Below are 13,515 nucleotides of genomic sequence, written 5' to 3'. Positions count from 1 at the left end.
TTCCTTTTTCTCCCTCAACAGATATATGATGGTTGTCTGCCAAGGTTGTTTGTGTTCAGTTTTTGTTGTCTATGTGTAGAGTTTGTCTTTGTCAAACCTTTCCCTCAAATACCCCTTCTCAACCATTCATTAAACCCTAACCCTCTTCCTCGGGCTGTGTGATTTATATATTGATGTGTGACTAAATTAAATTTACACCAATAATTGATCGCACACTTGCTGGGACGGATCTGGTGAAAGCAACACTAATTCAATTTCAATCAAGGCAGGGCAAGGATCTTATTCTGCTTCCCAAGGCCCACCCATGCTCAGTGTATTTGCAAGTCAATTTTGTTTCCAAAGAAACATAATCCATCATAATTAATTGCCAACATAATTTGGATTCATCATCCCCCTCCAAGGTTATAGCACTAAAGGTTATACTTGTGTCGAGTCAGTGACTCGCATCAACTACAGTGAGTTGTAACTTGTTGTACTAGGCTATCCCATCACCATTATGTTTTATTTTACTTTAGCATTGATAATCATCATTATTATAGTTTCTTGTTTGGCAGTTTTCTTGTGTACTGTACTGTTCTACTACTCCTTCCATAGTCTTTCTCAGGCGACTGACTGTCTCATTTTCTTTTTTTGCAAATGCTACTGTCAGTGTCTACTGTGTACTACCACCACAACCATGGCATCTTGGGAAACCAAACCATCATCACCATGCAACCATCACTGAGCCTAAGTTTAAACATCAATCACAGGTAAGAGAAGAAGTTTGGGGAGGCATAATTAATCATGGAAATTAATTCATTAATTCTGTTAACACATAAGTTTATTTAGACCATAGTCTATAAACCATACATAGAACAATGGATCGCCTATCGTGATAAGACATTTAAAACCACAATTCATTTTACAAATTACAGCACTTGTAAAACCATACGCATACAATATTTAAAACCACAGTTCATTTTATACAATTACAACACTTATGAGGGCCATATACATCAAATTGGGATACTCTATAATTTCAAACTCTCCCATTCTCCTTTGTTGTCTCCATTACATATTCTCGTATTGCTTTCAGAAATTTCCCCAACGCAATTGTAGTATCCAAAGAAGACATTTCTGTAAGGAGGCCAATAGCCTCAGCCCGTGAGGACACCTCATTTTTTAAAAAAATTGGACGTAAATTTTTTTTCCGAATTGCTAAAATACATGTACAATCACACAATATATGTAAAATATTATTCCTTAAACCTAGACCACATTTGCAAATTCCATCCGGATGGCTCAGGGCCACACTTATTTTTCTTTCAATCTTCCATGGATTTAGTCCCACCCGAATCTTCAAAATTTCATATCTTAGCCATCTACTAGGCAATAAATCCAGGTATGGGTACCGAACCTTCTTTTCCCACTCATTTTTTACCCAATTCACTGATTTTTTTAGCCTTAGATAGTCCATATCTTTTGATCTAGAGTAATCAAGCCCTTGGTCTCTAAGCATCTTTTTCGTACACGCTATATTTAACAGTGGTTGGGAAAGGCTCAATTTCAAGTTCGCAGCTACCGTCTGGAGGGTTTTCTTCACATCTCGCGCCCAGCGTAAGCTGCTTACTCGAATTTCCTCTCTACACCAGATTGAAACCTTCTCATCGCCACCAGAGTCCAGTCGGTTCCAAAATCTTATTAGAGACAATTGGGACTTTACCTCCCATGATGTTAAACCCACCTCCATTCTAATTGCTTAAATCATGGAGCTATTTGGTAAGGACAACAACATCTTCACAATTTTTCCTTCTTCCCGATCCCACCCATTTTTACCACTCAGAAAAAGCACCTCAGCTCCATAAAGCACTTGTGGGGGGATCATAGCTTCAAAAGCCTTCAAAAGCGGTCTGTGTGACATATCGCCATAATCTTTGTTAAATTCATTAATTCACACACCCACACCCTTGAGTCCAGTTGCAGACTGCGTAGACTAGGAGGAGAGACTGCCAGTACTAGTAGGACAAGTCACTCAGTGAGGGTACCGCATTTATCTGTTCGTGTATTACAAAATCGGCAGACTATTTAAATCAAAAACTGGTTGCGGCCCTGCATAAGCAAAGTAAGGAAACCGTGTGACGTAAAAGAGTAACCCCACCACAAAACATTTACATTGTTTGTAAAGTTTAAGTACAAATATAATTTAGTCCCCTAACAAAATAAACTAATGTAAAACATCCCACAACACCTGACCCACCCCTCTCCCTAACCCCAACCAATGTCCAAAATGATAGAGTCCAACCAATGTCTGTTAAATAAAATTCAAAAATAAAATTGTCCATAAATATATAAACCACAACTTTTCCCCAATTAAGTTCAATGCCCACCCGCCAAAAAAAGGAATAAAAAAAGGGGCAATCCAATGGGATATCTATTGGCGGACTCGCAGTCTCCGGTTAATCGCCAGGACCTACTTTACCTGCACCTCTAGGCTTGCCATTCGGAGGAGCATGCAGCGATTAAATGCTCGACAATTGCATCCATAGAGGAGGACAGCAGTGCTGTATGAAGAAGTGTGGAGGGTGACTGTGAGGGGCTTGGCTGGGACCCAGGGCACTGGAGGAGGCTGCAGCTGCTTCCGCCTCCTCCTTCTTCTCCGCCAGAGCCAATAGCCGCCGATATTCATTGCGGATGACCTCCAACTTCCGGTGCCAGGCCATGGCTGCCAACTCCTTCCTGTCTGGTTTTGCTTTTCCTTTTGGTTGGGGAGGAGTAGATATATCAAAAAAGGAAAAAAGACTAATGTAACCAATACTGTTAGCAAAACAGCAACACAAAATTAATTCTACATATACTGGCACCCTAGCACTAGCAAGCACAGTACATAACATTTGTGGTATCTATGGAGTCGAGTACACCTGTTTTCTTCTTCTCACTTGTTTAGCTAAATTAAGTAACCTTGGTGTAGCGGGCATGCCAGCTCAGTCAGCTTGCACCCAAGACAACATACTTGTGACACAGACTCACATTATTTTTATTTACTTCTGTCTGCAGGTGGGGAAGCTGACTACACACTCATCTTATTTTTTCTATTATGGGTGGCACTGGCCAAACTCTGTTACATCAAGGGCAACTGCTCAATGTCACTTTCACCCTGCCTTGACTACTACAACAAGGCAGATGATATCTGATCCAAATGATCATTGCTTATATATATGGGACGACAAGAGGTACTTTATTTTGATTGAACCATGCAGCCAATAGGCCATCCATGGCAGGCTGACACAGTCAAACGTGCTTGATAACAAACATGCACAATATATATGCTGTGCTTGCAAACTACTGTGAGTCAAGGGAGTATTCTGAAAATACAACTTCTATTCTCCTTGGCTTTGCTACTCTGGCGTGGTGTTTTTCCTTTTACATTCTCTTCAAAGACTCTTCATCCAGTGACAGTCTAAACCTATGCTATGATGAATACCATCCAGGCATCCATCCATTCAAATTGAACATGTCTCTCGTTCTTCTTAACCTCCCAACAAATCTTAGCTTGTTTCAACAACAACAAAGATTTTTTTAAATCACCATCCATGCGTCCTTCCTTCCTTCCTTGCTTGCCTTCGAGTTTGACCCATGAAAAACCCTGGAGGATTCTTACTATCACCCATACAGTTTCATCCACCCAGGCAGGCTTCTTTTCTTTCACCTTTCACCCATCTTTCAACCACCCATGCATGATTCCTATCAGCCACCTATGCATGCATCCCACATGGCAAGTATCCTCCTCTGCCAGTCATATATTTTACATCTCGCCCTTTCATCCTTCTTTCCCTTTTCGTTCAACCCATCCATCAAGGTCATCTGACTCTTGGGGTTCCATTAGGATGGCTGGCGGATTGCCCCTGCCAGGCCAACACTGGTCACCGCCAGCCTGGTGGGGCAATCCGCTCACCATCCACTCTTGAATGACCCCCCGCCATATTAGTATGGCTGGGGTGTCCGCGGCGGATGGAAAGACTGTCCGCCGCTTTTCCACCCTGGTCGCTTTGCGACCGGAGCGGAAAAGGGTTTATATGGTGGCGGTGTCTATCAGACACCGCCAGCCATATTAGCATGGGCTTCAAACAATGCCTTTCCATGGCAGCAATGCCGCCACGGAAAGGTATGCAGAGACTCCCTGCAGGGGCCCGTTGCGGCCCCCCAGGGACTCCGGGGGGGTACACATGGGGGGTACCTATGGTACCCCCCAGCAGTTCCATGCACAGCATGGCAGGCACTGCGCGGTGCCTGCCATGCTGTGCATGGAAGTGCACAGCATACCTTCCTGCCATTGTGGCGGGCGGTGCTGAGTGCACCGCCCGCCACAATGGTAGGAATGCAGGATGCGCCCGCCACTGTGGCAGGCACATCCTAATGCTGCCCGCCCTTATGGCTTGCAGTCCCTTTCACCGACAGGGACTTTGCCTGCCCGCCATCCTAATGGGCCCCATAGTCTTCTCCATAAAACTTTCCCAGCTGAGTTGAAGTCATATAGAAAAGGCCATTAGTTAATCAACTACTACTCCTACCACTAATGTTATTGCTCTAATGATAAGTAAAGGGTGTCTTCTTTAACCATTAATCACAACAACTTAGTCTCTCTCAACATACAGTGTACATCTTTGCAGCGATTGTGTAACTATTGTCAATGAGTACGGAATATAAGTATAACTTACCACTGCCCACCACTGCTGCTAGCTCACCCACCCCTGTGGCAGCTGCCGCATCCACTGCTCTCTCCTGGTTGGCGTTGCCTGCCCTGCCGCTGGCCCCGGCACTGGTGGTCGGTATGCCTAGAAAAAACATTATACATTTTTTAGATGCCATATTCACTTTCCTCTATTTATTCTTTTTCACTAGCAAGATTGAAAAAAAAGCCAAAACATATGTATATACCACATAAATCACTAGTACAAATCGGATACTAGAGTAAAGTAGACACTAGTAAGAGTGTGTCCTATCCTATCAAAACTAGTAAAATATCTGGTTGGGCATTATTGGATGGAATTGTCAAAAAGCCTCCCAAGGGAGGAGGAGCTTCGCGGGCAACCAAGATGGCCGCGTGAGCTTGGAGCTCCGAAGACCCTCCGATCCTCCGAATTAATCCTGTTGTCTATCCTGCCCCACGGAAGTGGGAAAATGTCGGTGAACTGCTGCTGACACGGGACTCGTTGTCCGATTGAAAATCCGAGGTCCCTAGGTGGAGTTACACCGTCTGAAAGTTTGGGGACCACGACGTCATCAGCGCCCGTGCCTGAATCGGCGACTGCGACACAGCCGTACGGCGGTCGAATGGAAAGAGAGTGACTGTCCCGCCTCGAAGTGAAGCTTGCGGAGTTCCGGAGTTTGTTGGTGCTGAACAAACGGTGCATACGGCTGCTACTGCTCGTCGTGTTGGTGATCCGGCGAGGGCCTGGGGGGTTTCCCGATCGTGGTGGCCTCTCGTCTATCATGGCTGGCAAAGGTGAACCCAACAGAGGGAAGCCCTGGGCCAGTAGAAAGTCAACTTTCTCTCAATCCACCAACATAGAACGTTATGCCCACCCAAAGGGCTCACCCGGTACCGCTGCGAGGCCTAAGGACATGCATCGAGATGTGTCGCCGGATGACTCGGCCCCAACCCTCCGAGACGTCATGGGTGCCATTGCGGGCATAAAAGCCGAGATGCACAAGCAACATGAGGTATTGACGCATAAGGTCGACACGCTGGCCATTGAGATCAACTTGATCAGGGCCGACCTGGGCAAGACCAATGATCGGGTCAAGTCACTTGATATAAAAACATCGAGACTGACCTCGGATGTATCCGATCTGCAATCAGAGGTCCGTGACCTGAAAGCTGCTAACTCGCTGTTTGCCTGTAGGCTTGATGACTTTGAAGGACGTGCCAGGCGCCAGAACGTTCGAATTGTAGGTGTTCCGGAGGGGGGCGAGGAGGATGCCACCGACCTCTTTGTCGAGAACTTGGTCCAGAACCACCTGGCCCCAGGGGGCGTCAGCAATTTTTTCTCGGTTGAGCGAGCTCATAGACTGCCCGGAGGCCGTCCGAAGCTGGGGGCCCTTCCGCGTCCTATCATCGCCCGAGTGTTCAACTTTAGGGATCGGGACGCTATCCTGCAGGTATCGAGGAGAGGTGGACCGCTGAAATTTCAAAATGCTGATATTAACTTTTTCCCAGACTTCACCCAAGCGGTGCAGAAGCGGAGGCAGAGTTTCACAGGCGTGAAACGCAGACTACGTGAGCTGGGGATGAAGTACTCCATGCTGTTTCCCGCGAAGCTACGTATCGAACATGATGGCGGTGCATTGTTCTTCGACATGCCTGAAGTCGTCGGGGACTGGCTGGACACTTTGACTCAGCGCTGGGAGGAACCCGAGGAACAGTCGGAGGGGGCGGCTGGTGGCCCTGATCCTCAGGAATAGAATGATCCTTATGACTTTGGTCGGACAATGAGACTGCCCAAGCAGTTGTTTACGCAGTACTGTATTTCTTTTTACTATCCTTGCTTATGAACGGGGGTAACGGGGGTGATAGGACAGACTCCTTTCTCCTCTAGGGGCTTTTCGTAGAGTAGTTTTTTGGGGGCGACAGGCACACTGCTAGTTGGGGGGGCTCTTTAGTCTAATGCAGGGGTGCAGGGTGGGGGGTGGATGGGCCGTTTGTTTTTTATGTGTTTCCTTTTTTCCTTTTTGTACTTCATGGCAAGGTAACTGTGATGCTGCTACTTGTGATGTAGCGATGCCACCCTGCAGGGCTGGTAGGGGCCTCTACATTGACGATGGGGGGGTAAGAAGTTAAATGTTCTGAGTTGGAATGTTAACGGGCTGGGGGATCGTATTAAGAGAGGTGTGGTGCTACAAATGTTTAAGAGATGCATGCCTGATGTCATTTTGCTGCAAGAAACTCATTTGATAGGGAATACATGCCACGCGCTCAATAGAAAAGGTTTCAAGATGGTGGCACATTCGGGGTTCTCTTCGGGGTCCCGTGGGGCGGGGATTATGGTGCGCATGTCACTCCCGTTTGAGATAGAATTCAGCGTGATTGATGAGAGAGGACGCTACGTCGCCATCACGGGTAGGTGGGAGGGGCGTACCCTAGTCTTGGTTTCTGTTTACGTCCCCCCTGGTTTCAAACGACTACGTTCCAGGATCTTGGGGGCACCATTTTGGGTCTGCCCGAAGGTTTGCTTATAGTGGGTGGTGACTTCAACGCGGTTGGCTCTGGGACCTTAGATAGACATCCATCCAGGGATCTTCGGAGTGCGCAGTCCTGGCTTCCCCACTTCTTGGAAACTATGGGGCTTATTGACTGCTGGAGGCTTCTTCATCCCACCCAGCGTCAGTACTCCTTTCACTCTGGAGCACATGGTAGCCTCTCCAGGATTGATTACATTCTGGCATTGGCGGCCCATGCGTCGGCTGTCTCTGAGGCCCGTCTGATGGCCAGGGGTATCTCGGACCATTCTACGGTCTGGGTGTCTTTTGACTTTGACATCGTGGTGGCTAAGAGGGTGGCGCCGGTTAACCCGTGGTACTTCCGTAGCCCTAAGACCCGTGAACTCCTGGCTAAAGCCATTGAGCTCTACTTTTCTGAAAATGCGGGCTCAGTTACGTCAGCGGTATCCCTATGGGAGGCCTTCAAGACTGTCTTGAGAGGCGAAGCCTTCTCCTTTATAGCCGAGGCACGCAGACGTAGAGACGAGGATGTGGTGCGATTGGAATCAGAGATCAAGGAACTTGACTCCCAATTGGAGACTGCCCCGACGCCTGCCCTGCTCCACCTTCTCTCACTTAAGCAGTCTGAGTACCGGGCCACTGTTACTGACACTGCCAAGGCTATGGGCAGAGAACAGCAGGGGAGGATCTACGATGTTTGGGACAAGGCAGGCAAGCTTATTGCGTGGCTTGACAAAAAGGAGATGGCCTCCCGGGTGGTCCCCGAGGTGCTGGGAGAGGACGGCTTGGCTGTTACCGATCCCTGCGCTATAGTCGCCGATTACTTTGAGTCCGTTTACACCTCGGTTTCTGAGATGTCTGAGGCGGACTCTGACGCCCTTTTGAGAGAGGTGGACCTTCCGTGTCTGTCGGACACTGAACGCGACGACATGGATAGAGGTATAACTGCAGACGAGGTCGCACTAGCGATACACTCTCTGAGGTCCGGCAAGGCACCCGGCCCTAACGGCCTCCCGGTGGAGCTTTATAAAATAAAGGCTGACACCATTGCCCCACCCCTATGGGACATGTTCCCGGAGGCGCAAGAGATGGGCGCGCTCCCCCCGGACCAGAGGTTGGCCACCATTGTGGTCATACATAAGGAAGGGAAGCCCAGAGACCTGTGCCGATCGTATCGCCCTATTTCTTTGTTGAATGCCGAGCCTAAGATCCTGGCTAAATTACTGGCCAATCGACTGGTGGGCACGATTGGCGAATTGGTTCACCCGGATCAGTCGGGCTTTATTCCCCACCGCAACACCGCCCTTAACCTTAGGAGACTCCATGCGGTTATGGGAGTACGCTCCGGGAGCCGGCCGTTTTGGCGTCTTTGGATGCCACGATGGCCTTTGACTCCCTTGAGTGGAACTACCTGTGGGCGGTGTTGACGAAGTTCGGGTTTGGCCCTGAAGTCATCAGATGGGTCAAACTTCTGTATGCTAGTTCACTTGCCAATGTAACGGTCAATGGCCGAGTGTCCGCATCCTTTGCTCTCCGCAGGGGCACCAGGCAGGGTTGCCCCTTGTCGCCTTTGCTGTTTGCGTTGGCGCAAGAACCTCTGGCTGCCTGGTTGCGGGTTCACCCGGATATTAACGGGATACGGTGGTCTTCTGGCTTTGGAGATCGCGTGTCTTTATATGCGGACGACATCTTGCTCTACCTCACCTCTCCCTGTAAGTCCCTCATCGTGGTATGCGACGTGCTGCATACCTTTGGTAGGTATTCGGGCCTGGTCATCAACTGGTCAAAGTCACACTTATACGTTTTGAGTGGTGAGACTCCACGGCTCCCCAGGGGTTGTACCATACAGATCGCGAGGCAGGGGTTTAAATACCTGGGCATCTATATTTCAACCGATGCCCAGTCACGGTATGCGAACAACTTGCTTCCCCCTCTTGCGTGCCTTCGGCGTGATATAGAGGGGTGGCGGAAGCTACCGCTTTCCCTGCTTGGACGTGCGGCGTTGTTCAAAATGATGTACCAGCCCAGATTTTTGTATGCACTCCAGAATACCCAGGACCCAGTCCCCTCGGGTACTTCAGAGAGGTTGAGGGCTTACAGCGGGCTCTTCTCTGGGATGGCAGACCGCGTATTGCTACAACCAAACTCACGCTCCCGTGGTATGACAGAGGTATCACTTTGCCTGATATCCGGAGGTACTATTGGGCCTCCCAACTAGCCGCCCTCAACCATGGTTTCTACGGTCCAGCCGATAGTCCGGGGTACGCCATGGACCGGTGGCTCCTTGATGGTGGGAAATACTACAGGGCGTTGTACTCGAAATCTCTGGATGGAAGAATGACGGGCCCTACCAGGACAGTGGTGCACATATGGAGGGCGGTCACAAAGGCACAGGGATGGAAGGGGAGGCTCACGTTGGCCACCCCACTTTACGACTCAGACCTACTGGGTAAATGGTGGCATACTAAGGGGTTTGACCGATGGGACCTCATTGTTATCTCCAAGGTCGACGACATGATGGCCAAGGGTGGGATAAAATCTTTCGCCGCTCTACAAACAGAGTTTCAACTGGGAGCGACGGAATATTTTAGGTACGCCCAATTGCGGCACGTCCTTCTGGCAGTGCTGCAGGTGGGTGAGAAGGTCCCTGAGTCGTCCCCGCTGGAAGATAGGGTGCTGGATGGTCATATGCCGGACAGTGCCATCTCGCTGGTTTATAAAAAACTGATTCATGTACGAACGGACCTCCTTCTGAGTCTGAGAGACCAATGGGTGCGTGATGGAGTTGAACTGGATGATGAGGATTGGCAGTGTGCGGTGTCATCCCCCAAGGAAGTGGCAATCCCAGCCAGACTACGTTTGGTCCAACTGAAAATATTGCACAGAGTGTATATGACCGGCCCCCGGTTGATCCATATGGGCCATTCGGTGGACGGTCTTTGTAAGCGTGGATGTGGTGAACTGGCCACCTTCATGCACATTATCTGGGAGTGTCACGCTGTCGCTTCCTACTGGAGGCGTGTCCACGCGGTGATGTGTGAGGTGACTGGTGTCGACTTGCCGGCTGAGGCCCGGCGCTGCTTATTGAATGTGTGGGGCCCCACGGACTACAATAATGCGCAAACCCAATGGGTCACTTTGGGAAATATGGTGGCAAAGCGTGACATCGCTCAGAAATGGGGCGCCACGTCGCCTCCTTCTGTGGAATTGTGGAAGACCAATATGGATTGGTGCATGATTCGTGAGAAAACAGTGTACCTGGCCCGGGGCAAACCCAAGAAGTGGCTTAGGATCTGGGGGGCCTGGAACGAGTACAGGGGTGATATCTGTCTCCCTCCCGACACTGCCCCATTGGAGGTACGACTTTCCCCTTAGCCTTTAATTCCAACCCAAATGCTATTACATTGCATATCCTGCATTCTTCCCCTCCCGATATCGTCCATTTTGCACTGTTCATATGTGTACTTTTTGGGCTCAAGGCCCAGCCTTCTCCTGTGCTGGGTACTGTCACACTTAGGTACTTTTGCCTTGCCTTTTTCGCACTGTTTCTGGTGCTCTTTTATGGTATTTTAATTTTTGTTTTCATTACATATAACATAAAACTAAACCTTGTACGATTTTATAATATGCACTGTGTGCACTGATCATCCTCTTTTTATAATGCTGCCTAGCCTTCGGGATGTAAGGCTGAATAGCCGTGTACTTTGATTTTTAAAGAAAGGTTTTCCAAAAAAAAAAAAAAAAAGCCTCCCAAGATTAAGAAGACTAGAAGAGGACAACCCAAAAGGACTGGTAGTGAAGAACGAAGAAGATTTGGTAAAAAATAGAATTAGGAAACTGACATAATAGTTCGGAAAAAATAAGGTATCGTAAAAGTTAGGGAAATATAATTAATATTAACAACTGGAGGACTCACTGGGGCCAGCAGCAGAGCCATGGGTAGAGGAGCTATCCTGGCCCTGGGATTTGGAGGCATCTTGTTGTTTTCCTGCTGCTCCTGCCGACTCTGACCTAATCTTCTTGCCTCGGGGAGCTGATCATGTAAGATATAATAAAGAAAGAGAAAAACATTGATGATTGGTGTGAAACAAATAACATATTTTTTAAAATGCTCAAATAAATATTTTGGGAAACAACAATTGCAATAAAATTGACCTATCTGATCGACTAGTAGTATCACAGGATTCGCAGACCGTCTAGTTATCATTTATGAAGACTGATCCAATGTTTCATTCTGGTTCCAGAATCCAAAACCTAATTATCACCTGACCTAGTCCACCTATTCCAGACGGGCCACTTGTTCACTAAGTGTGCATTTCCATTTAGTTTAGTCCTCAAAATGCATAGGTGGAGGACACATGCATACATTTTTGCATACACCAAATTGTTGGTTGGTTGCTGCTGATGTTCTGTTAAGCCTATTACTCACTCACTAACAAACTACAATAGGTTCTACAAAGGACTGGAGTAAGCAGCAGTCAGCAGCATGTGACGTGACAGAGGTTGCAGTTTACTTCTGCATTTCTGCGTATGCGTGCATAGTGACCTTTCTTTCCACAATTTCTAAAGAACTTGGTTCTCGCAAAACAATTTGGATAGTTAGGACCATGGTTTTGACTACCACATCTAGAGCATTTTATTTTTGTATCCTTACTAAAATTACTGTTATTGCCTTTTTGTTTGTCATTTTTTTCGTACAATTTTATCATGTTTAGGATGAATTCTATAAATAGTTGATGACAATTCCCTCATATCAATGTCATTTGAGTCATAGCTCTTGACAACAGCAACATTTTCAAGAGGTAAAGCAGAACTGCATATTTCTTTAACCCAATGTGTGGTATGTTCAATGCTCTCTACAAGGCTGATAGCCTCCTTAAAATTAGGGTTGTTAGACAATAGCTTCTCTTGAATACGGGAATCATTCGCTCAATGTACAAGTTGGTCATGAATGAGTGAGTCTGTCAATTGTTCAAATTTGCATGTTTGAGCTAAGGATTTAAGAGCTGCTACGTAATTGCCAACCTTTTCCCCGTTAGCTTGTGTTCTCATGAAGAACTTCTGTCTCTCCATTACCACATTGAGACATGGTCCAAAATGTGTTTGAAGAAGTAGGACACCCATTTCAAAAACATAACATGGTTCCCCATCACCTCTCCCAATAGGAATAGGGTCCAGACTGTCGTTAATGTTTCTGCCTTCAATTCCAAGATTCTGAAGAAGGACAGCCTGTTTCCTTGCCACAGAAAAATGTTCACCTCCAATGGCTATGAGGTGTGAATCAAAGAGGGGTTTGCATTTTTACCAGGGAAGAACAGGTTCACCACGTTCAGATAAAGATTGTGGTGGTTGACTCATTCAATTCAATTCAATTATTAACTTTATTCGGTTATTGAATGAGAATAACAACCATAAAAGTACATTTGTTAAAAAGTACAGAATAAAAAAAAACAAGGAAAAAGACAAATTTGTATACACAATCATCATTACGCATTATAAAAGCAATAAATATTGCGGGATAGCTTGACTCCAGCGGTGGGGCGTGAATTGATTTTCGTAATCTAAAAACTTTTTAAAAAAAGGCAGAGACAGAAGCAATAGTTAAAATATTATCTAATTTCTGGATAGCTAAAAAAGCATGGCAACACTGGTTAAGACCCACTATCTTCAAAAACGGCACAATCCATCTTTTCCTCTGCACAACATAGAACTTACAAAATAGCAATAAGTGCATATCCGATTGATTAGACAATTCATCGCATGGACATTTACTAGGCTGCTTTGTCCAATCGTTCATTTTGAGGAAACTAAGAAATCTAAATAAAATGTTTAATCTAAAACGAGTAAATAAAAACTTTTCGAAATCTTTCATGTGTAATTTAACATATGGCTGAGTATCGCTAGTGATCATTATAAGTTGATGCGCGACCACAGTACTTTTCGTCATCTCAATACAAGTTCTTTGCTCCTCCGGGTGTACCATAGTTTTTTTAATTCTCTCCTGGACACGTGAGTCAAAAGTAGGGGGTCATCTTAATAATCTCGATGGCCCATTTCAATGAGAAACGTCTTTACATAGGCCAACCATCTTATTTTACTGGTGTTATCGAGATTCATCGCATCTCTCAATATCAGTTGATTAAAAACACACTCCTCCGTAGTCCAAACCCTATGTCACAATAGTACTGGTTGGACTTTGATAACGTCCTCTATATAAGGTTGGCCCAGTTCTGAGTGGCAAATGTATGTAGACACACTATCTGGAACTGTTAGGAGGTATTTCAAAAAACAATTCTCCGCCGTCTGTAATGATTTCAC

General features: G+C 46.7%; 1 protein-coding gene across 1 annotated transcript in view; it reads right to left on the bottom strand.

Moving 5' to 3' along the window:
• Positions 1–802: 802 nt before the first annotated feature.
• LOC147731703 (uncharacterized) overlaps positions 803–13,515 on the bottom strand; it is a 38,666-nt gene continuing 25,953 nt past the window's right edge. Inside the window, exons 2-4 of the mRNA XM_086958792.1 lie at positions 11,114–11,230; positions 4,695–4,811; positions 803–2,734 (exon numbers count right to left, since the gene is read on the bottom strand). Of these exons, the coding sequence (XP_086814918.1) occupies positions 2,499–2,734; positions 4,695–4,811; positions 11,114–11,230 (470 nt within the window). The 3' untranslated portion in view covers positions 803–2,498. The remainder of the gene's footprint in view (positions 2,735–4,694; positions 4,812–11,113; positions 11,231–13,515) is intronic.

This window comes from Lissotriton vulgaris, chromosome 2_1 (assembly GCF_964263255.1).
Source record: "Lissotriton vulgaris chromosome 2_1, aLisVul1.2, whole genome shotgun sequence".
Lineage (NCBI taxonomy): Eukaryota > Metazoa > Chordata > Amphibia > Caudata > Salamandridae > Lissotriton > Lissotriton vulgaris.
This window is presented reverse-complemented; position numbering and strand designations above follow the sequence as displayed.